General features: G+C 55.4%; 1 protein-coding gene across 5 annotated transcripts in view; it reads left to right on the top strand.

Annotated features, from left to right (window-relative positions):
* The window catches only part of CPT1A (carnitine palmitoyltransferase 1A), a 54,007-nt gene that overhangs the window by 2,982 nt on the left and 26,823 nt on the right, over positions 1–24,202 (top strand). For 2 of the 5 annotated variants that reach the window (XM_048215154.2, XM_057317200.1), the window contains exons 1-5: positions 109–252; positions 15,305–15,458; positions 17,626–17,765; positions 21,639–21,810; positions 23,331–23,432. In XM_048215154.2, coding sequence (XP_048071111.1) covers positions 15,318–15,458; positions 17,626–17,765; positions 21,639–21,810; positions 23,331–23,432 — 555 coding nt within the window. In that variant the 5' untranslated portion in view covers positions 109–252; positions 15,305–15,317. Of the gene's footprint in view, positions 1–108; positions 253–1,503; positions 8,196–15,304; positions 15,459–17,625; positions 17,766–21,638; positions 21,811–23,330; positions 23,433–24,202 lie in introns of those variants that run through there. The other 3 variants (XM_057317201.1, XM_057317199.1, XM_048215155.2) reach the window with 3 other exon arrangements.

The following is a 24,202-nucleotide window of genomic DNA, read 5'->3' as shown; positions in this document are numbered from 1 at the left end:
AGTTTCCTCACCTGACAGGCTCCCCTAAGAGCCGCCGAGGCCCCGCCCCGTCCAGGTCCCGCCCCCCGCCCGCCCAGCGCCGGGAGTCTCAGCCCCGCCCGCACCGCAGCCCCGCAAGCTTCAGCCAATCGGCTGCGGCCGGCGTCGGGTGCACTCGGCCTCGCCCGCGGCCCTCCAGCCCCCGGCTCTCGCTCACTGCGCGCTCAGTCCGCTGCCTCCGCCGCCGCCACAGCACCTCCTTTCGCTGACTTGGTAAGGCTGGGCCGAGGCTGCGCGCGCGGCGGGGGCGGGCGAGTGGGTGCGGGCCTGCGGGCCGCGGCGGGCTCCAGGGTGGGGCGCGCGGGGACTGCCAGGGCCCGGACCCAGGCGGGGGCGGGGGCCGCGGGGCCACCGCGCGGACGGGAACCCCCAGCATCCCCCCAAGACAGCGGGGTTCGTCAGGAGGCCCAAATGGGAGCGCGGCAGGGACTCCCCACCTACCGCCGTGGGTTGGGTCGGGGGGTGGGGTCTGCTCGGGTGCCGATCTGCGCGCGGGCCTCGGGTGCCGGTCTGGTGCGGCAGCGGGAGGGATGCTCAACCTTCCGAACTTGGCAGGATGCGCCAAGCTCGTGACTCCCATTTCTCAGGAGTGGGTTGGGTCTGGGGGTACGCCCGAGGGTCGGTCAGCCCGCCCGCTGGTACAGTGCCAGAGCTGGAGGGATGCTTGGGTCTCTGGATTTGGCAGGATGCCTCCGGCCTGGAGCCACTAGGGACGCCGGCTCCCTTTTCCTCTCATCCCACCCCTCTCAGGAATGGATTGGGTCTGGGGGTCCGTCCGAGGGTCGCTGAGGCTGCAGGAGGGATGCTCGGCCTTCTGGACTTGGCGGGACGCCACCAGTCCCCTTTCGATCCCGCCTCAACCCTTCCCCCTCCGGGTGTGGATTGGGTCTGGGGGGCCGTCCTGGGGTCGCGGGCTGGTCCCAAGCGGAAACTAGAGGGACGCTCGGGCCTCAAGACTCCCAGGTGCGCGGTCCACCGTCTTCCCTGCGGCTGCCCCCGCATTGCAGCCGTCAGGACACGCCCTTGACGCGGGGCTCCCGGCGCGGTCCGAGAGCCCGCCGGGAACCAGATAGGGAAGCCCGGTCGGGTCCCCGCTTGCGAGCGCCCCCCATCCCTTGGTGCGGCGCTGGGCGCAGGGCAGGTGGGCGCGGAGAGTCTGCCCAAGGTCGCGCCGGGCCCCCGAGCCGCTGCGCGGGCGTGGGGGAGGGGCGTCACGTGACCAGGCCTGGGCTCTCTTGGCCCGCGAGCCCGGACGGCGCGGTCAGGGCGGCGGAGCGACCCGGGCTCCCGGGCCCCGACGGGCGCAGCCCCTAACCTCAACTTCCTCGGCGAGACTACGGCCAGGCCAGTTCCTTTCGTTTTGTTCGGAAAGGCCGTGGGTCAGCGTCTTTGTAATGTAAATTGGTGGTTGGCTTTCGTTAAAGCTGGAGGGAACGAAGGTGAGGGCCCACCTTACTTTTTTTTTTAACCCCAGGAGTTAAAAATCCCGAGTAATTAACCAGGTTCAATACAGAACAGACAGTACTCCCCACTCAGGACAAGGCTTTCGGTTCCTCTTGTGCTCCCTGTGCTGTTAAAATATTTAAGGGCAGATTGTTGTGGGAAACTGGTAACTTTGTAAGTTACCGAATAAAATGAAAATCCGTTTAACCTTTTGGAACGTGTATTTTGTTACACCATCTTCTTGCACCGGCATCCGGTTTCTGGTCATTCCAGATATTCAAGCGTGTGTATTTTCTTCCGAACCTCAAACCAAGTGATTAAAACATGGCCGAACTCACTGGTCTTTTATTTATGCCAGCAAGCATCACCCCTGCGCCCCGCTTTTCCAAAGTATTTAAGGGGACTCGCGGTAAGTGTGGCGTCCAGAGGACGTTAATGCTGATGGGCATGCCGGTCGTTGAGGCGAGGCAGTGTCGCCTCGTAAGTCATCTGGGGCCAACGTGTCCGATAGGACCCGAATGCAGCCCTCAGACCGCGCGTTTTGGGTGGTTCTGCCTCTGTGCGCCTGGGGGCTCCTTTTCGCATATAAACGACCGGTTTCCTTCCGGTGAAGCATTGCTAGACCTGACCTTGCATACTGAACTCCATCTGTAGGAATGGAATCAAACAGAGAAAAGGACGTCTTTGGGAGTGCACATACTTTGTATCACAGTGGCAGAAATTGGCATCATGCACAGGCCAAAATAACCTTTCGAGTTTGTACTGAAAACAAGTGGCCTAACCCGGAGGCCATGGGAATAAACCTGGCGTCCTTGCTGCTGCCGCCCTTGGCCCGACCCTGGACCAGAGGTAACCCAGCGGCCAAGCCTGGGCCTCCGCGGAGTCCCGGGGGAGGGCCCGCGCTTATGCAACCCAGACCCCTCGTGCCCATTCATAGAAACACTGTTAATTTTTCCTGGGCTTCGCAGCGAGTCCCTCCCGGACGCGCTTTGGGCGCGCGGGGACGCGGTGCCGCGGTGCCGCCGTGGGACGGCATCGGGCGCACTAAGCCCTTAACTGTCCCCAGGGTTGGCCACGCAGGGCTCGGCCTTCCCACGGAGAGGCGCTGCGTGTCGCCGGGGGAGGAGGCTGGCAGCGCCGGCGATGCGCGCCAGCTCGCTCCGGAAGGTCTCTTCGAGCCGGGCGGGTGGAACAGGATCTGAGCGCCTGGGACGCGCCAGGCCGGGGGCGGAGCTCGTGGTAACCTTTCCCCTAGTTTTCGCAGCCGTCACGTGACGCTCGCGGTGGGGGCGGGGCGGGGCGCGCCCGCCGCAGCTGCCGGCTGTGCCCTCGAGGACGCGTTCCAGGCGAGCAATTAAAGACGCAGCCTGAGCTGCGAGGGCGGTGGGAAGGTGGGAGGCGGAAACGCGCGCCTGCTCCGGCCCGGGGCTCGTTCTGCGCTTTGATCCAGAGCAGTTTTTCCTTTGTTCGAGAAAAGGTTTAGTCATTCTGCGTGGTTATTGGGGGCAGGCGGGAGTGCTGCTGGTGGAAGCCTCAACTTCACTTCCGGAAGAACTGGTGGTTTTAAGGTTAAAATAAAATTGGCCTGTTTGGAGTGTGTTTCGGAGATTCTCGGTCTCCTACTCGAATGAGGCCTGTCTTTTCAGAATGGCTTGAGCCACTCCTGAGCTTCTCCTGCGGGGACTTTTCTGTTTTAAAGATAATAGAAGCACACGGTCCAAAATGAAGGCGGTGCCTATGGGAACAAAGCGCAGAGCTGTCCTCCGCACCGGGTCCCCGCTCCAGAAACCGCCACCCTAACAGTCTTTTTGATGCATCTAGAAATAGTCTAGGCTGTACAGGGCGTGTTGGTTTTGTTTTGTTTTTTTTTTAAGTCTGGTAATTAACGCAAGTAACGAATATGTTCCGTTTGTTCATTTCTGACATTCTCTTGCCTCTCGTGAACTTCACCTTTTACCCCATACAAATACTGGGTGGACCTTGGGTTCCCAGCAGACCCTGGGCTGAAGCCAGCTGACGTTTTTGGGTTAAGGTGATTTGGACCCTCAGTTCCCCGGAATGTCCACCTTTACTTTAATGTTGCGTGGGTTGTTTTTCTGCCTAGGAATGTTTTTGGAAGTTAATAATTGAAAGAAATTTTGCTGCTGCGACAGTCTCCCATGTCTGAGTATACAGTGTGATGTTTGCCACCGTGGAGGGCGGGACATAGGGTGGCTGCTGCTCTCTTTGGGAAAGATTATCCTCTAGTTGTTGGACCCCAGGTTATTTAGATAAAAAAGAGGACTCCATACTCCAAGGGCGGTGGTTCACCCACCCTTCCCAGGAACCTGAGTGTCACCCTAGATTCTTTCTGACTGTCCCTAAGTCCCACCTGATATCTTTGCTTGCCACGTGGCTCTTAAACGCGGCTTCGCCCTCATTCCTGTGAGCCAAAATGGGCACTCATATATTCATCGAATGGAAAGAATGATTGAGACCCTTTCTCCGCTGGATTGCTGCAGCCTTCTGCCTCCATGGGGTCCTTTGGGGCTGGGAAGTCCCTGCAAGGGGCATGAGGGGCAGGGGAAGGAAGCCGTTGGGTTCTTCCACTCGGTGCCCTTGCTTTGCCTTGTTACCATGGTTGGGGATTTCTGGGTGGGAGACCTGCAAACTTGTTACTTCCCACATCAAGGGACCAGTGACCCCTTCATCCAACCAGTATGCTGGCTTCCTCCGCTGGCTCTTGATACCCAGTGCACGCACCTCTGTTCATTCTGATGCACGGGTGGGAAATCAGCTCTGTGAGGACCGGGGTGTCAGGTTTCTGCGGAGTCAAGCTAGGGGTTAATTCCTTCAATTTAGAAGCCCCTCCCAGCTCCTCCCACTGCCCCACAAAAAAGCAATACAAGTTTGTATTACAAGCAAACACAAAATGATCTTGCCTTTAAGAAATTGCCTTAGGCTTGAACTCAAACTTTATTTTGAAAGGCTTCCTCATTTATGAGATAATGCATCTGTCACTAATTTTCCTAAATGTCAGCTCCTCTGCTGCCCTTAAAAAGATTTAACGTGAAGAGTTTTGGTTTCTTTCTACCTTTTCAAGCACGCCCTGTTGCACAGTGGGAGGTACAATAAGGTCTCCTAGAAATGAGCCAGCGACGTGCTGCAAGCTGAATGCCAATGTTAGATGGTCGGGGAGGTGTCAGGAAGGTACCAGATGCGCGGGGCGTGGGGCGTGCGGTGAGCGTGAGGGGGAGGGGTCTGGTGGAAAGAAGGCACATGCACCCACTTTCCTGGAGCTCGGGACTGCAGCTGTGAGGGGTGGATTTTCTGTGTGCTTTCTGTGCCAGGAAACAGTGTTATGATAACGCGATGACATTTGCTCAAGGTCTCTTTGTCTCTCTGTCTGTGTCTCTCTCTCTCTCTCACGCACCCAGGGCCAAGTCAGTGGCAGAGCTGGAATTCGAATCCAGATCTGTGTTCTCTGAAGCTTGTGCTCCGTGCCTGTGACCAGCTGCTTCCCGGACCCCTGTGCAGGCAGAGGGCCTGGGTGTTAGCCTCACCCCCACCCCCGGTGCCCGCTGGGTGAGACACTGACTCAGCCGTGTGGGTTTTTCCTCCTCTGTAAAATGGTGCGGCTGACCCCTGTCGTTCTCTCGTAGGAGGGAATCCAGTAAGAGGCCCGATGTGAACACAGTTCCAAGGGTACGAAATGGGCATGGGTTCTAGCAAAGAATACCATGGCCGCAGGCAGATTTTATGGTCCCTGAGCTGGAGCTGGGGTTGACAAGTTCGGTTGCACTTGTGGGTACAAAGGTGAAGAGCATGTGTGGCCAATCCAGCCTGCCCGTGGTTTTAGGAACATTGGTGGGAACGATGTCCAGGTGTGAGGAGAGGTTCAGGGACCTCTCTTGGGAAGCGGGACCGCGGTCGCGTGGCTGGAGGCAGGCGCCTCTCTAGAAAATACCGGAATAGATAGTGCAGGGAGTTGGGGTGTGCCAAGACATTCTGTATTTTCTTTATAAAAATGTGCCCTTGGGGGGGCCTGGGTGGCTCAGTCTGTTGAGCGTCTGCCTTGTCTCCCGTCCTGATCCCAGGGTCTTGGGATGGAGCCCCACTTTGGCCTTCAGCCAGCTCCCTGCTCAGCGGGGAGTCTGCTTCTCCCTCTTCCTCTGGCTTCCCCCGCCTTGTGTTCTCTCTCTCTCTCTCAAATAAATAAGTAAAATCTTTTTTAAAAAATGTGATCGTCAGTGACATTTCCTGAATTCTTTGCTCTTGCTCAGATCGTATTTCTCTGTCTTTATCTGACTAGCCATTACTTCCCGAAGTGGGGCAATAGCAGGTATAAATTTGAATTTGCTTTATTTTTACTGTAGCTCCATGGGCAGAAGCTGTGTTTTTTTGGAGCTGTAAAAACAATGTATAATGACTCAGAATTCCCTCCATAATCAGCCCCGACTCCGCACGTTTACCCCATAAATGTGAATGGGGTACTATGATATCTTTCACCGCAGTACGTGAACTGTATGGCCAGTTAATTTTTGCAAATATTAAATTCTCTGTCGTGAATTCAAGAGACAGCATTTCGCGAGTGACAGTTCCTGCACGTTTCTGGTACCTGAAGCCTTCCCAGAGACGTCAGGTGAGTTTTGAGTTTTACACTTTTGCTTCTAAGATGCCTCCATTAGGTTAGGGAAATAATCTGTTTGTATGAATAGCACTTACTGAGAAAACACAAGAGCGCAGTTAGGGACAATCCTGTCCGGACCCGGCTCAGAGAGCGTATGTGCCCACATGCAGGTGGAGAGGGGCTCTTTCTACGTCACCGCTCCTTTTTACCTGCACCTAACTTCTCACCCTAATTGTGAATGTGATAGCAGGAATACTAAATACCAAAGGAGCAAGAAGGAACCTGAGCCAAGTCATGAGCCGTGCTCCACATGCAGGTCTGGGGAAACCCCTGGGCTCATGATAGCCTTCTAGAACCTTCTGCGTATTTTCTTGAAGTGCTGTGGGTAACAACACTGAGGCTGGCCTGGGTGCCACCTGGTAGCCCTACTTGCCAGGAATGTTGGCAAAACCAGCTTTGTGTAGCTGAGCAGAACCCCCCCCCCCAGGCCCTGGTCGCTGGGCGTCGGGAGACGAGGCCGTCGATGGGAACTGCTCTGTCCTCCAGGAAAGACCGTGCTGCAGGCTCTGCCCACGGTGTCTCCTCTCGAGAGTGTTTCCAGGTGTGGTGGCCTGTCAGCCAGCCCCAGCTTCCTCCCTGGTGAGGGACCCAGGCTCTGCTCCTGGAGACCCTGCCTGGTGTTCATGCTGCGCTAAGCCGTTGCTTCCTGTGGGCAACCTTGCTTCAGAGGATTCCCAACGGAGCAGCTGTCGACCCGCTAGAGGAGGTGGGCGGCTGGTCTCCGGATTTTAATAGCAGGCAGGGCCCGCTCCTGTGTGCGAGTAAATTATGCAATTCTAGTGGAGAGACTGGTGCCTGTGAATAAATTCAGCGTTGGCACCCGTCGTGCTTGCAGCTCCTGTAGTTTTATTGCTGACGGCAATCACATCGCTTCGGTTACAACAGAGTGACCTAATCTTATATTTGTGTAGCTTTCGGACTCTTGCGTGGAACTTTTAACGGAGTACCCAGTGCTTAACTTGGCAGGCGAACACGTGGGGCTTGGAGCCGGGCCCCGGGTGCGATCCCCAGCTCTGCTCTGTGCTGGCTGTGACCTTGGGCAGGTGTCTTGATACCCTCACGTTGGGCTGCTCCTTGGTAAGGGAGTGTCCATTTGCTGGCTTCTAGTGGGAAACGCGGGTGAGACGCGTATCACCTTGTCCGGCCTATGCCAAGTGGTTTGGTAGGAGGGCTCTTTGTACCTTGGTTGTTAAAAGCACAGAAACCAATCTGTACGCCGTTATCTGTCTATCTGCCTACCTGCTTCCTCTCCCCTTATCTGTTGGTTTCAAAGGTAGGTTGAAAGACCTAGAACGGCACTTAATTGCATATTTCGCATATTTCGGTTGGATGTCACAGGGCGGGTTTTATTGTTTGTTTATTACGGAGCTGATTTCCACATTTGAATTTTCCCCGGGCCTGTTTTGGAAGCGGGCTAAGCACTTTGCTGACCTTTCACCTCCTTTCCTTAGCCCGCTGCCTGTCCCAGAATCCGAGGGCTGGGGGTGGCGCCGGGCCAGTGTTCTCCTGGAGGGGAAGGGGACCCGGCTCAGGGATGGCTGGTGTTAGGGTTGGCGGGCCGCTGACCTTGTCGTCAAGGAGTTATGGTGAGAAATTATTGTCTGAGGAAGAGGTGGGTGGGAAGGACAAACAGGCACATTTGAAAAACAGACCAATTTATTGGTCAAAGATCTAGTGAGTGGCATTGGGCAGAGTTATCAAAATTGAAGTACTCTTACCGTAATGGAACAAGGTGGTGTAACATCACCCCCCACATCGTTCACTTGGCAGTCAGTGTTGGAGAGCTGACTGTGGTCCTCACTGGAGTCCGGGCTGAAGAAGGATTCGTGTCCTGGAGGCGCCCCCCACTTCTGTTGGGAGACTAAATGAAAGATTGACAAGTGAGAGTCACCTCCAGCCGGTGCCGGGAGAACCCCCAGATGGAACGGGTGGAAGTCTGTTCTCTGGGCACGGGGGCTCGAAGGCCTCCCTGTAGGAGGGGAGTTTGAAGCGAGGTGTGAAGCCAGAAGATGGGAATGGAAAAAGAGCAGAAGGCATCCCAGCTGTGAGTTGGCCTTAGCAGGCCCCCTGGTCATGGGCGGGGCGGGGAGGGGTGCTGGTGCAAGTGGGGGAACTGGGGGAGATGGGCTTGGGAAGCCCAGAGGAAAAGCCACGGGATAGACCAGTGATGTGACTTTATAAAAATGGTGATAAATAGGTCGTTGCTGTCAACCAGAGTGCCTTCCTCTGGACTTGGTGTGTTTCCGAGAGCGGATTAGGGTAAGATGCTTAAGCGCTCTGGCCCAGACCTTGGAGAATCTGTGTCCTGTGGTGGCCTTCGTGATTTCTAAGTTCGCACCGTCACAGGGTGGCCATGCTCAGCCTGGCGCTGGGGCGCCCAGGTGTGTTCCAGGCAAGGAGGTTCGTGCACGCTCACGTCGGATGGGGCTCCCAGGTGGGCGCTGTGCACCTGACGCGGCCCGAGGGGATGTCTGCAGTGCCTGGGAAAATAAGCAGGCCCACAGCCCACCGCCTGCCAGACGGCGTAGACAGAGAGGGCTTTCTGTCTCGGCACGTCTCCATGGCAGCTGGGGGTTGCTGCCTCAGGTGCCCACCTCCAGTTCAGCCCTGAGCTGATCTGGAAGGTGCACAGTGACAGTAGTCCCCCAGGGGCCTTCCCTGGCCCAGCCAGCTCCGGGGGAGGAGCAGCCAGCCTGTGCCCCCGGAAGGTGCTTCTGCGATCACTCTGTTCCCTCCCGCTCAGGTTTCTTTGTTTTTTTAAACCAAACTAGTTTTTTTTTTTTTTAAAGATTTTATTTTATTTATTTGACAGAGAGAGAGACAGCAAGAGAGGGAACACAAGCAGGGGGAGTGGGAGAGGAAGAGGCAGGCTCATAGCAGAGGAGCCTGATGCAGGGCTCGATCCCAGGACCCCGGGATAACGCCCTGGGCCGAAGGCAGACGCTTCAGCTTCACGACTGAGCCCCCCCAGGCGCCCCTCCCGCTTAGGTTTCTGGTCCGAAGCTCCTCCAGTAGTTGCTCGGTGATGATTCGAGGGAACAAGTGAGTGACCGAAAGGGGGGTTAAGCTCTCTTTGCATGCGTCCGTGTTTTCTTTGCAACCTCCCCCTCGTCTTTTCTGCTCTTCCTGCCCACGTGCTGTGTAGCCGGCTGAGAACTCGGGGCGCAGGTGGATCCTGGTGGTCATGCCGTGTACACTTTGTCCCCGGAGAAGCCACCTCTTTCCACCCAGGTAGACAGGTGCTCAGGTGAGGGTGGTGCGGTGCGGGGACAGCGTACCTTTCCAAACGATGCGCTTTAGTGCTTGCATCCAGCGCAGGGGTGAGGCACGCGGTGAGGGCGCTCCAGCCTGTGTGTGTCCGGGCCTGGCAGCCAGCGGCGTGTTGCGTACGGCAGCAGACACTGTGGGAGGGCGTGTAAAAGCTGACGGGATTGATTTGCGGTTGACTCGCTTTGGTGTCGCTGGAGGCGTGCGTGAGACACGGAGTCGTGCGTGCAGGTGCAAGTTAAAGCCCCAGGCAGGTCCTGTGGGGGGCTGATTTCTGGGTACAGAGGAGCTGGAAGAGGAACCAGTGACCCCCAGCTCAGAATCCTGACAATCCCTGAGAGGGGCGAGTGGCAGGAGCAGGGAAACTATGAGTCTACGTGCCCGGTCCCCTTATCCAGGAGGAGGAAGACAGTGAGGGAGGCTGGTGCCTGGAGACTAACGGTTTAGTTGTGCAGCGCAGGTGGGATGTGGCTGAGCCAGCCCCCTGACAGCCCCAGGAGGCAGGGAGGGGGTGCTGCCTGCTCTCCAGGCCCCTGGGGCCCTCCTGTGCCGTGGCCTTCACTGCCGTCCTGGAAGGTGGAAGGGATACGGAGAAGAGGCTGTCCAGTGTAAGTGGCCAGCATCCAGACGCAGGCCCGGCCTGCCAACTGGCCCAGGGCCCTTCCTCTTCCTCCTTGGGGTGTTGGGGTTCCCAGCTGCTCTGACAGAATGGCAGGACAGCCATGCCTCGCCAGGCACTCCACGGAGGCCGACCCAGCAACGGAGAGTTGGAGACCAGGCAGTGTCGAGTCCATAGCTATTATTCTGTGTTTAACCTGTGTGCGCGACGCCTTATGATTTCCAGAAAACAGTCTGCTGTGTGGTGCAGGAAAGTTTGCTGGGGCTCTTTTGAGGTCCCCTCATTCCGGGTCGTCTGTGCATGAATGAATGGCTTGCCCCCCTCCCCTCCCCAGGGCAGGTTGCCTCTCTATTCCGCCAGCCCCCGGTGCGGTCAGCCTTGGGCAGCGACAGTAGCCGTGTCTTCATCCGTTTCTCTGGCTGTCCTTCTGGGGAGACGCGGAGGCGGGGCAGGCTCCACCTGCACCCACCTGGGTGAAAGGGGAGGGTGTGCCCAGTGCCGAGGCAGCAGTTCCTGCCAGGGTGCGGTAGGTCAAGGGTGCTGTGATCCGACAGAGAGCCTTTGTTGTTGTTATCCTAGGTGTCGTTGGGTGGGTCGGGCAGATACTGCCATGTCGTGAACGCGGAGAAATGCAAGGGCAGGCTTGATGTGGGCGGGCAGCAGCCCTGGAAACGGACCCCTCCTGATCTGACGTGGTCTCCTCCTGTTGCTCTGCAGGCGCTGGCGTGGGGCTCGTGGGGCTCGCGGGGGAGACGTGCCCAGAAAGGCAGCCACTGACGAGCCCTGGAAGGGGCTGGGAGCTTTGCAAGTTAGTCTCTGAGTGTCCGACGTAGCACCGAGCTACAGAGGGACAGGTGTTTTATTTCGTTGAATCTATTTTAGGAAATGATTAAGAGAGGATCACAAACCTATAGAAGAAAAGAGACCAGCGTAGCAGAGCCCCTCCCCCGTATGGCCACTGCCCAACTTCACCAGTTCCCACACTTGGCCCTTCATACCTGTGTTCCTCCGCACCCTCCACCCCCAGTGATTTTGAAGCTGACCGTGCACTTGACAAAGGACGAAATCGCATTGATACGTATTTCAGTATGCCTCGCTAAAAGATAGCAGCCCTTTTAAAAAATAACGAAATATCCTATGTCCCCTAAGAATATTTAACGGTGATTCCTCGATGCCATGAGCTGACAGTTGTTCGGAGGAGTGAGTCCTCGGTGAGTGGGACACTGGCGGCCCTGCCCACTTGCGTCCTGTATTTGAGGAGAGAAGTAGTTTAAGTGCATTACTGTTGAATAGACGACCCTTCGGTTTCACGAGGCGGCTTTTTTTAAATCACTGCTTTATTGCGGTATGACTCGCCCAGCCGTCCCTATGCCCATCCAAAGCTCGTGCTTCTGTGGTTATGAGTCCATTTGCAGACAGGTGCACCCAGCAGCATAGTGGGATTTCGAACGTTTTCGTCACCCCAGAAAGAAGCCATCCCTCCCCTCGGCCATCTACCCCTCGCAGTGCCCCCCACCGTGTACCCCAACCCCCTATCCTGGACACTTTGCGTAAATGGAAGTGTGCGGTGTGTGGCCTCTTGTGTCTGGCTGCTTCTTTCCCGCAATAGGAGGTTCTCGAGGTTCATCCGCGTGGTAGCGTGTGACGGTGCCTCGTTCCTCTTTTATAGTGAAAGAACACTCTGTTGGGTGGTTACACCACGTTTTATCTACCCACTCATCAGGGGAAGGACATTGGGCTGTTTCCGTTTTTTGGTTATTGTGCATAATGGTGTTTTACGAACCTCTGTGTACAGGATTTTGAGGGGACACGTGTCCAGTTCTCTTGAGCAGGCAGCCGGGAGTGGAAGTGCGGGGCTGTGTGCTAATGCCACGTTTAACCTTTTGAGAAACCGCCAGACTGGTCTGCAGCGTGGCCGCCCCATCACACATCCCCACCGGCAGCACGTGGGGGTTCCGGATTCTCCGTGGCCTTGCCAGCACTCGTTACCCTCTGTCTTGCGGGTTCTAGCCATCCTGGTGGGCGGGTGGTGGCATTTGGCCTTGGTTTTGATTTGCATGTCCCCGACGGCTACAGCAGGTGGCATTGTAAGCGCAGATCGTTTCTTCTTTCTTTAAGGTAGGCTCCCCACGAGGCAGAGCCCAGCGTGGGGCTTGAACTCACGACCCTGACTGAGATCAAGATCTGAGCTGAGATCCAGAGTCGGACGGTTAACCGACTCAGCCACGCAGGTGCCCCTGTAATCGTCGGTGTTTTTAAACGTGAGGCTCTGGGTGCCAGGGTAGAGGGTGGGATTTGCCCTTTACTAGATTTGCACGGGGAGTGTTTCAGACCTTTGTCGGCCGGCTCACTAATGACCGCGATGACATGAAGAGCGAGGTCGGCACAGGGCGGCCCCTTGGCTCCTACAGAACGAGAAAAAGATTGTCCATTTAGGACTCTTATCTTTGGTTTTTAGTTTGAACCAATCCAAACACGCAAATCCTTAGTTAAAGTCAGGAATCTGACAAGGCCATTGACTCCTGGCAGGGAGACCGCGATCGTCTGTCTCGCCCACCTCTCCCGGCAGAGGTCAGATCCCCGGGCGAACGCTGGGCCCATACCTTCGGATAGAGTCAGTTACAGACGCTGTGTTTAGTTCTGTCTAGTGCCACTGATAATCCCTCGTGTCCGTGTAAACCCCTTGAAAGATCTTATAAATCATCGGAAGGGCGGCCAGTCTGTAACTGTTCGCCGCGCTTCCCGCTCTGCAGAACTCTCTCCGTGACACCCACCTCCCCCGCACGTGCCATCGGAAGCCTTCGTGGAGAGGGGTTAAGAGTTAACCTTGAGGCGCCGGCAGAATCCTCGAGCCACTTGGATAGCTTTTTGAGAAAAGGAGTCAGGGCTGTTGGGGTGCCCTCTTCCACTTCCTGAATTATTGGTAGGAGGCGTTCGCTCGGAGAGCTGGCTGCTTTCAGACATGGGATCTAGTTCTTCAAAGTTGGCCAGGCCAGGGAGGTTGGCCCCACACCCGCTAAAGGACACCTACGTCATCGTGAGACTTTGCAGGTTGCCTCAAGCTAAGGTTATTCCCAGGGCCTTGCAGTTTTGCTGACTTGCTCTTTTCTTTCGTAATCATCAAGGTGGAGTCCTAGGTCCGTGTGCTGACACTTTCCAGGTGTGCCCATGCCAGCCTCTCCCTCTGCCCCCAACAACATCAAATGTGGTGGGGTCCACACACCACTTCTCCCCTCCCGCCCACCCCCACCTGTCGTTCCCCATGCAGAGACCCTCCTGTGTCGGGGGGAGGCTCCTCTGAGCGGACGGTTCAAGCCAGATGCCCCAGGGTGCCTCTGAAGCCTGTCTGGAGTGGGTCGTCCTCCCCGTCCCCACTCATGCCACTTTGGGCCACCGTCTCCTGGAAGACTGAGCCTCCACTTCTTACCGGTCTTGCTTTCCTGCCCTGCCCACCGTCCATACTGCAGCCCTTCTTCCTTTTTTTTTTTTTTTTTTTAGGATTTATTTATTAGAGAGAGGGGGCGAGCATGAGCAGGAAGGTGGAGGGAAAGGGAGAGAATGTCTAGCAGACTCCTCGCTGAGCACAGAGCCCCATGTGGAGCCTGATCTGAGACCCCGAGATCCTGACCTGAGCCGAAACCAAGAGCTGGATGCTTCACTGACTGAGCCACCCAGGCGCCCCCAGAGTGCTGTTCTTGAGAACAGAAACAGTAACTTAAAGCCCTTGGACGCTTTTCCTTTGGCCTTCATGTAAAACCCAGCTGCCTCCGCTCGCTGCCTCTGGGCCTTCCGCTCCAAAGTTAGTGGCCTGCCCTTGACCCCAGCCATCCTGTCCTTGACCTGCCCTTGACCTCTACCTAAAGTCCTGTTTTACCTTTGGGCCTGAAAGGCTTGCCCTCCTGCCAATCCGCTCCTGGGCTTCTGTGTCACCCGGGAGGTCCCCTCTGACACCCCCTCTCCTTTTGGCCTCCCTGTCTGCGCTGTTGGGGGGCAGGAGGACTCTTCTGTGGGTGTCTGGATCTTCCCTGTGGCGGGAACGTGGGAGGCGGTGAACAGACGCTTGCCGAAGGAGCAGATGAGTGCAAGCCGCGTGCCTCTCGGGGCCTCTGATGGGGCACTTGCTCCAAGCAGCCGAAGACTAAGCTCGTTCGGCCCTTGTAACTGGGCGTCTGTGAAAGCGCGGTACCCGTTGATTAGGGCCGGTCCTCCACCTGCGCTCAGTGGCTTCAGCAGGTAAAAACAGGAGAGATAGTTGGTGATGAGAAAACACACACGCGATTTTGGGTTTTTGTTATGATCCTTCATAGTTTTTCCTCCTCTGTTAGCTTCCTTTGTAGGCGGGGCGCTCCGGCAGAGGCAGGAGGGGGTGGCTCAGTCCCACGGCTCCAGAAGGTGGCAGAGGGGCTGGCTTGGCGGGAGGGAGGCCTGCGGGGAGGCGTGTCAGGAGTCCCCAGGAGGAAGGGAGCCTGAACAGACCCTGCTTGAAGCCGTTGAAGGAAACACGTTTTTATTCGTTGGGGCAGGGCAGGTAGCCCAGAGCCGGGCTGCTTGCAGGAGGGTAAATGCCCCCAGTTAATGTTCTGCCTCTTGGGTTGTTGACCCAAGTCAGTCAGAGCCTCCGAGGAGGAGGAGGAGGGGGACCTGGCTCCGTCCGTAGACACCCATAAACACCCACTCCTGAGGGTTCTGTGTGTCTCCTTTTCATGGAGTCTTTTGTGGCGCCTGAGATGGTCTCTCAAGACAGCAGCCACACACACCCGAGAGTCCAGTGCTCCTGCCTGGAGATAGGGATTCAGGGCCTCACGGACTCATCTGTGGGCCCTCTGGGTTTCTTCTGCGCCAGGCGGCTGGAGGGTGGCTAAAGGGCCACCAGCTCCCTGGGTCAGCTGGGTGTGGCCTGGACTGCTGGCCTGGAAGGATGGTTCAGTGGGATGGCTGGGGCCTGGGGGTAGGGATTTCCGTGGGCCTGGGGCCTGGACCCCCGTGGTAGTGGTGGTGATGGCGGTGGCGGTGGCGGTAGGGGTTCCGCTCCTAGACTCCGCTGGCCACCCCGGGCCTCCCAGTGGAGGTGACGGTGGGCTGTGTGGTGCTGGGCAGGCGGGGGAGGGGGCGGCACGTCGTCCTGGAATTGGGTCCGTGACTAGAATATTGAGTTTGTGAGATGGCTGGGAAAGACTTCCTGCAGAACGAATCCCAGATGTGGGTGAGGGGTTCTCTGACGTCCGGTGACGTGCTGGCTGTGTCACACTGTCCCCTCCCCCTCCCAGGAGGTTCCCGAAGATGGCAGAAGCTCACCAAGCTGTGGCCTTCCAGTTCACGGTCACCCCGGACGGGATCGACCTGCGGCTGAGCCACGAAGCCCTCAAGCAAATCTATCTGTCTGGACTGCATTCCTGGAAAAAGAAGTTCATCAGATTCAAGGTTGGCCAATGCTCGTTTGAACACGTGCGGTTCTTCGGGTCCGAGAACGCGTCTAGGCGCAGGGGCAGCGGGAGTGTTTCACAGTGCTGACCGGCTGGTACTCCCTCGGTACTTAGGGAGTGTTTCCGTGTACCCCGGCTCACTGAATTCTTGAGGAAGTTCCGTTGAGGCAGGCGGGGGCGTCGGCACCCTCCGGGCGGGTGAGTGGGGGCTCAGGGAGGACGAGCGACCTGCTCAGAGAAGCAGAGGAAAGACTAGAACCCATGCCTCTGAGTCCAGAACTCCTTACACCTCATAGAAAAAGGATTGTGTCCCAGCTGTGTGAACAGCAGTGAGTTTGTCTGACAGGTGCCTCGCTGATAAAATAGTCCGATGATGAAATACATGCGTAAATTCAAGCGAAGTTAACTTCCTATGTTCTCATTCTGTTTACCTGGAAGGCTGGAAATGTATTCACTTTTTTTTTTTTTTTTTTAAAGATTTTATTTACTTATTTGACAGAGATAGAGACAGCCAGCGAGAGAGGGAACACAAGCAGGGGGAGTGGGAGAGGAAGAAGCAGGCTCATAGCGGAGGAGCCCGATGTGGGGCTCGATCCCAGAACGCCGGGATCACGCCCTGAGCCGCAGGCAGACGCTTAACCGCTGTGCCACCCAGGCGCCCCCGTATTCACTGTTTTTAATCAAGTTCCAGTCTTGTTCTTTTACGTACTCGTAATTTAATTTATTTTGAAAATCAGAGAAGGAGTAAAAAGCACGTTTGGAAAGAATTCAGACGAGATGACAATTCATCAGGTTACCTGCCCTGGGGAATGAGGAAAATTCCAAACTGTATTTGTGTTCCAGTGTCCTTTTCGGAGGGTGTAGCTCAGAGAAGGCTTTTGAGAAGGCCCAGGAGCCAGAGTAGGTGAGAGCAGTGACTCAGAGAAGGGGGACGGCCCCTGGGAACCGGCCCAGTTGGATGGCGGCCGGTGGCTCAGGCGGCACCCCATGGTCGCGGAGGCGCCACCTACAGGGGGAAGCGTGCATTGCCGCCTGACCTTGCCGAGAGCAACTCCTTTCTACACAGATCCAGGCAAGGAGAGACTTGGGTGCAGAGCTGTGGCCGTCGGTCACTGCAAAGCCAGTGGAAGTGTTCTCTGGTTTTAAAGACGTTGTAGTACAGCTGAGGAGGCAAGACCAGTAGGTCGGAAGAGAGGATAAACAGCTCACAGCCGCGCCTGACCGCGTGGTTACAGAGGCCTGCGTGGCTCGCAGCTAGAGGGGCTGCAGGGGGAGGCTGGGGTGAGCGGGAGACCTATTATCTGGACCCTTCCTGCCTCCGTTTTAATGTAATATAATGTAGTACGTGTGTGTATCTCTCAGAGAGCACCGGGAGAACCCCCACTTTGCTTAACATCTCTCTCTTGCAGCTCTAGACAATAAGAAATCCGGTGGGAATGACATGTAGGGATGCAAGGAGCTCCTATAAGAACTCAGATAAGCTTTGAGAGTTTTTAAATCCATTGTCTTGGTCAAATCAATCTCTCGTTAAGATGGCTTTAGTAAGATACATTTTTTTAAATTAGGTTTGAAACAAACACAGAAATAAAGAGAATAAGGAGCCACAAGGCTCACCTGGGTTCCAGAATTTTGTTTCATGTCCGCCTTCTGCTCCTGCTACTTTTCTGTGGTTTTTAGGGTGGGGAATGAGGGGGGTTTGGCTGAGGGATTGTACAGCAAATTCTCAACGTGGAGTGAGGGTCTCCTGAAAATAGTTGGGGACTGAGCAGCCTCTTGATTCAGGAGTGGCCGGAAGGGTGGTTTTGGAGCGGGGGTCTTGGGGCATCCCAGGCGTAGCAAACTGGGAAGAAGACTTCATGGTTGGCTCGGTGACGTCCTTAACTCCAGGGTGTCATGAGTTGGTCTGGGTGGAGCTTGGGAATCAATGTTAGACTCATGCCTCTGGTGATTCTAATGTCCTGGGGTCACTCTTGGGGTATCTGCTTCAGGGAGGGATTTGGCTCAGAAGTAGAGGAAGAGAAGGGTCTGGAGCCTCTGGGGAAGATTTTTCTATAGTGACAACGTGGTCACTTAGCCACCACGTGCTACGGTCGCCTTCTTCCCATTGCCAGGGCCCGTGGGCTCTGTGGGTGGGACAGTACTCATGGCACATGTTCTGTTTCCAGAATGGCATCATCACTGGTGTGTACCCGGCGAGCCCCTCCAGTTGGCTCATCGTGGTGGTGGGTGTGATGTCAACCATGTATGCCAAGATCGACCCCTCGCTGGGGATAATTGCAAAAATCAATCGGACCCTGGACACGACGTAAGTACTCTTTTTAAATCTCAAATTGTCTGGGAAGGTAGCGATTTTTGTTGCTGATATTTTTATGTCTTTTCAGATATAATGGCCATTACTGTGCCGATTCTATTTGAAGCTTGGCTATCCTCCTCCTGTAGGCTTTCTTCTGTGTTAGGCCCCACAGGGAGTTTGTGGCTCCTCGTGGCCCTTTCTCTGAAGATGGCCTTGGTCCTGGGTTGCGCTGGGACAGCGTGTCAGGGCCCAAGGTTGTGGTCAGCGTGCTTAGTCTGGCTGCGGGTTCCTCAAAAGGAATTTCAGCTTCAGGAGCTGGTCCTGGACACGGTCAGCTCTTTGCACTGGGGTCTGTGACCCCGAGAACTGACTGCTCTGGGGTGACCTCAGCCCCTTAGCTCCCTGTCAGAGTGGCTTAGAACCCCAACAGGAACCCCAGCGCTCCTGAGAGTTTCTGGTTTTTCTAGGAGCTTGAAAATAGGCTCTCTTTCTACCATGCTATTTGGCCTGAAGGAGCGTCTGGGCTGATATTTCCTGGAAAGGTATATGTGGTGCCTGGGGTCCCACGTGGAACATGGGCATGCCCTGGAGCACATTTATGGAACCCCTCTGAAATCCTTCCTTTCCTCCAGTCCCAGGGATGGCCCTGACACCCGTGCAAGATCCCCTGCGGGTCGGACCCTGCGTGAGGGTGACCTTGCTCACAGGGGTCTCCATTACCCCGTTTGTGTCTGGCCCTCACTCTAGAATACTTGTTTTTGTTTTCTGGTTGGAAAGGATCTCAGTACCTCCAATTCCATCATGGCGGTTCCGTGCCAGACCTTCGATTCTGTTTCTCTGTTCCTTGTTTACCCTGGTCTCCTACAAGAGAAATCAAGTCCTCGGCCCATAGTTAGGCTTTGGTTCTGGGCCAGGGGTTGCGTGGGGAGGGGAGGGCCCCCTGACTTTCCCGGGTTGTGTCTGTGGTGTCGGGGGCTGGCCTAAGCTAAGCAGATGAACTATGGGCCTTTGGATAAAATAATGCTTTGCTGGTTGTGTGACTTTAATATCGTCTCTTTAGAAAGGAATAAACTGGCAGGATAGGACTTCAGGCGAAAACCCCCAGCTCGTGACCGAATTAGATTCTGATTACTCTCAAGAAGTAATTCTGTGGCTTTTTGCTTAAAGGTGTGAACTTGTATCTCCTGGCGTGGGTGCCCCTTCCTCCTGGTTCCTTCTTGTTCAAAGCCCAGAGTCCAGCCGAGTCGCTCACGGCCTGCAAGCTGCCACAGGAACGCTGGCTTGTGCCTTTATAAGCGTCTGCAAGGCCTCGAATAAAAATCCCGTCATTTCAGGGGAAGCGTGCCTGGGCTGGACACCTGCCAGATTCCATGCTCTGCCTGGCGGCCGGGGAGCCTGAGGCAGGGACCCCGACGCTCCCTGACACTCCAGGGAAACCTTGCTCTTCCTGTCCTTGCGACCCCTGCAGATAGCTGGCCCTCCACACACTAGGTCGTGCTGTTTCTGTGTACTTTTCAGACTCTTGTGGGTGTAACATGGAGTTTTCATTTACTCTCTACTGCGGGCTCTTAACGCTGGATTATATTTAGAAATGCTGGCTATTTAGAGCCCTTTGTAATCTGGGTCTTTATACGCTTTGTTTCTTTGTCCCTCTAAACCAATTGCAGTGAACTGGGCCATCTCTGGCCCAAATTTAGAAAGACCAGGTTAAGGGTCAGCATCTTCCCAGGCTCAAGGGTCGTTCTGGAACCGTCTTTCCGAAGAGCACCTCTGACAGTCCGAGGCGGCTGTTTTCACAAACACAGATGAACTTGGCCGGTCCGCTCCGTGTCCATCCAGCCCGTGCAGCCTCGGAAGGAGCGCGTTCTTTAAAAGAAAGCTTTTTTTTTTTTGCTAATGCTTTCCGTTGACGCGCGCATCTGTATACTGTAGAAAAAAATCACAACACAAGATTTGACAAGTTATACAGGCATAAGTGTTGGAACGGAACAAAAGTATTTTACCTTGAAGATAATTTGTTTCAGGGTCACCTAAGTGTCCGAAGGTGTTGACTTGGTGGTTTTTAAATATTGGAAGTATTTTTAGGTTATGTACATCGGTGGTTTTCATAATTTGAAGCACACTGAAATAATTTTTAAAAACGAGACATAACTGGCCTGTAACGTTATATTAGTTTTGGGTGTATAACATAATACCTGGTAGATGTTTATAGCTCAGGCTGATTACCACAAGTCTAGTTCGCTCTCATCTCCACATATTGGTGCAGGTTTTCTTTTTCTTGTGATGAGAACTTTCAAGATCTACTCTCCTAGCAATTTTTAAAAATACAATATGGTATTGTTAACGACAGTTACCATGATCCCTAGGACTTTTTTGTCTTATAATTGGAAGTTTACACCCTTTTTTTGAAAGATTTTATTTTTAAGTAATCACACCCAACGTGGGGCTTGAACTCACAACCCTGAGATCAAGAGTCACACACTCCTACCAGCTGAGCCAGCCAGGCGCCCCTAGAACTTTGTACCTTTGGACCAGTGTCCCCCGTTTTTGCCCATCCCCTGCCTCGGGCAGCTACCAGTCCGGGCTCTGTATCTAGGAATTCAGACTTTTGTTTCAGATTCCACATGCAAGTGAGATCCTACAGTGTCTGTCTTTCTCTGTCAGATGTAGTGCTCTTGGCGTCGTGCCCTCAAGGTGCACGGTTGTCACAAATGGCAGGAGTTCCTTCCTCTTTATGGCTGAGTGACATTCCGGGCATTTATATAGCACACCCTTATCCATTCACCTGTCAGCGGGCACGGAGGTGGTTTTCGTGGCTCGGCTGCTGTGGGCGATGCCGAAATGGACATGGGGGTGCAGATATCTTTTCAAGACAGTGATTTCACGTCCTTCCGATAAATACTCAGAAGTAGAGCTACTGGATCATAGGGTAGTTCTATTTTTAGTTTTTTTGAGGAAGCTCCATTCCATTCTCTACAGCAGCTGCCTACCAGCAGTGCGCGAGGGTTCCCTGTTTTCTGTGTCCTTGCCAATATTTGTTATTTAAATACTTTTTATTTTATAACTAGCTTGTAGCTTGCAAAGCAACTAGAACTAAAAACAAAACCACAAAGATTTTTTATAGTCCCATCTTTACCGTACGCTATATCGCTTTCCTCTTTTTGAGTTCATTATTTAAATGACTATTTTACGGGGCGCCCGGGTGGCTCAGTCGGTTGGGTGTCCCAACTCTTGATTTCGGCTCAGGTCGTGGTGTCAGGGTCCTGGGATGGAGCCCCAAGTGTGGTTCTGCGCTCAGCGGGGAGTCTGCTTCAGATTCTTTTTCTCCCTCTCCCCTCCTCCTGCTCACGCTCTCTCTAGATAAATCAACAAAATCTTTAAAAAATATATAAATGATCATTTTATAGCATCAGTTTCTTGATGAGCGTTCCTGCCTCGATCAGAAACAAGCTCGCTTGACGTAAGCGGCTGTAATGGTTTTCCCAGATGACGTGAGCGTCTCACGAGTAATGGTGAAGTCCAGGGATGTTTGAGGAAGAAGGGGCAGGAAGGGGACGGCCCGGAATTGCTGCGAGCGCCCAGCCGAGGAGGTGCAGGTGGCCCGGGGTGTGGTTTCATCTCGGGCAGGCCACCACCTCTCACGTCCCGTCACCGTCCTAGACCCTGAAGGAAGTTGTGCGTCTTGCCCGAGGACGCAGGAGGCTCGGTTTGTCCCGAGGGCGGGAGAGCGATGCCTGAGTCTTTCGAGACTTGGGCGGGCGCTAAGGCGTGGCGTCTCTCTTGGATTCGGGGCCCACGGTCTCGCTCGTGTCGAGGGACGGCCACGCCGGCTGGCAGCACGTGGCGGCCCGGCTAACACATGCTCGGCTTGTGTCGTCTCCCCAGCGGCTGCATGTCCAGCCAGACGAAGAACGTGGTCAGCGGTGTCCTCTTCGGCACGGGCCTGTGGGTGGCCCTCATCATCACCATGCGCTACTCGCTCAAGGTGCTGCTGTCCTACCACGGCTGGATGTTCGCCCAGCACGGCAAGATAAGCCGGGCCACCAGGATCTGGATGGTAAATGGCCCTCACTGCACTCTTGGTGCCGCACCGGGGTGCAGTTTCTCTAACCGCTTTATTTTGGGGGTATGCTTGTCGTGCGACAGGCCTTTTGGTTGTTTAGCGGTGTGCACGGCTGGGTGTGTCTGGAGGTGCGTGTGCACCTGCGAAACCGTGTCATTATCAGTGCACATACTCGGCTCCCCGCCCCCCAAAGCTTCCTCGTGTCCCACCCCGCTTTTGCCTTGTTAAGAGCACGTAAGTCAGATCTGCCGTCTTAACAAAGGCTTAGGGGCGCTGGGGCAGCCGCCACCCCTCCCGCCTCAGTATCCGGCCTTTCGTGTCTGGCTCGTCACTTAGCACGGGCTCTTATGTGGGTGGCTTTTACTTTGAAAGGGGGATCCTTGGGGACCTTTCCCCTTCCACACATGGTTGGGTGACCTGGGAACTACAGGGGTTGATTCACCGTGACTTATAAGTGTGGGCCGAAGGGTATTTTCCTTTGATGATGTTCGGGAGTTCTGAACGTGGTATATTCGAGTCTGCTGGATTTGCCATCCAGGTTCTCCATCAAAGGAAAGTGACGCCCGTCCACTTTGTAGCTTTTCTGACTGATTTCAAGGCGGGCGCTTGGTGGTTTCCCTCGCCGACCGGCCCGACCAGGTCTCCCTGACCCACCTTGTGCTTCAGGCTGCTCTGCCAGCTCTCCTCAGCCCACAGCCTGTGTGTCCCTTGGTTGCCACGTGCGTGGACGCTTGTCCCAGTGTCCCCCGTGACCGCTCCACCTACAAGCTGAGCACCACCTCCCGGGGGCTGCTTGTGAGAGGTACCCGGGCCCCCCACACCCACGGGCTGCACTCTCCCCAGACCGACTCCCTGCGCTTGCCCGGCTGTAAGGTGACTGGTTTCCAGAGAACCAGAGTCTAGCCCCCAGAGGAGAGTCCGAGGCGGCCCACCCTTTACGGAATAAGCCAAACGGCATTCCCTCGGACGGCATATTCCTGGCTCATGTCCGCCCCTGCGAGCCCGAGGAATTCCCCGGAGGTCTGGTTAGCGTGAGATGACCCGTTGTTAACACCAAGTTCAGATCCTTCCAGATGAAAGCAAGGGGAGACTAGGCAGACGTGTGTTGTCCGCCAGGCGTGAGGGCCAACACTGCTCTTGCTCCTGAGCTTGGCTCCAGGTCCAGGCTTCTCAGCTCAGCCCCCGCCCTGCCCCTTGCCGGGGCTCAGAGCCCGTCCCCAAACCCAGAGCCCCGCAGAGGTAGCCGAGTGGATCTTGGGCCCCGTGCAGATGTGCAGCCAGCCGGCAACCTCAGGGTGCCCACCCTGGCCGGGGTGTCTCGAAGCATCCGTCAGACTTGGGCTGGTTTTGGGTTAGGGTCACCTGTTTGCTGGCGAAGGCCTGTGAGGTATCGGGGTGGAAAATAACCCGGAGGAGATGAGCGGCACAGAAAATCAGTCAGGAGTCGGCAAGTCGAGGACTGGCTTCACTTCTTAGCGTGGTCTCACGTTTCAAAACTCACCTTTTTTTTTAAGGGCCTGGTCAAGATCTTTTCGGGCCGAAAACCCATGTTGTACAGCTTCCAGACGTCGCTGCCTCGCCTGCCGGTGCCGGCCGTCAAGGACACCGTGGACAGGGTAGGTGTGGCCTCGCTCCCCGGGACGCCCCCTCCGGGCTGCCGGTTGTCCGGGGGTTAAGGTCTGTGACCTGATGGCAGTCAGTCTGTCGGCCTGTCCGTCTCGGCCGTGGGCTCGTCCGGCTGTCGTCGGAGGTCTTCTCCTTGCTAACGGGTCAGCGCGTCCGAGGTGTTCCTCGTAAAGGCATCACACTTGATAGAGATGGCTTTGTTGTGATATAATCAGTGCACGTCCGGTAGAGTTCCCCGGAGCGTCTGACTCAGCGGTCTTTGGTACGTTTTGTGACTAGTTGTTTTAAATTGTGGTGTATGCGTACGTAACATGAAAATGACCGTTTTTAACCACTTGAAACCGTGCAGTTGTGTGGCACTGAGTAGAGGCCCATCGCACAGTCTCTGCCATGGTCTAGTTCCAGAACTTTCCATGACCCAAAACCCACACCTGTCAGCATCACGTCCCATTTCACCCCCCCAGCCCCCGGCACACACCACCGCGCTCTCTGTCTCTGTGGGCTTGCCTGTCCTGGGTGTTTCCTGTAGGTGGAATCCTGCGATACGTGCCTTTGCATCTGGCTCTTAGACTGTTTCGAGGATTTTCTGTGCCATGGTGTCTAGCAGTGTATCGTTCCTTTTCGGGACCGAATAACATCCGAGTGGGTGGTCAGACCTAACTGCATTCGCACATTCATCTGTTGGTGGACATCTGAGTTGTTTCCACCCTTTGGCTGTTGTGAATGGTTTTGTTCAAGGACCTGCTTGCCATTCTGTTGG

This window comes from Ursus arctos, unplaced genomic scaffold, assembly GCF_023065955.2.
Source record: "Ursus arctos isolate Adak ecotype North America unplaced genomic scaffold, UrsArc2.0 scaffold_23, whole genome shotgun sequence".
NCBI lineage: Eukaryota > Metazoa > Chordata > Mammalia > Carnivora > Ursidae > Ursus > Ursus arctos.
The sequence above is the reverse complement of the archived record's forward strand: the minus strand, read 5'-3'. Positions and strand labels throughout refer to the sequence as shown.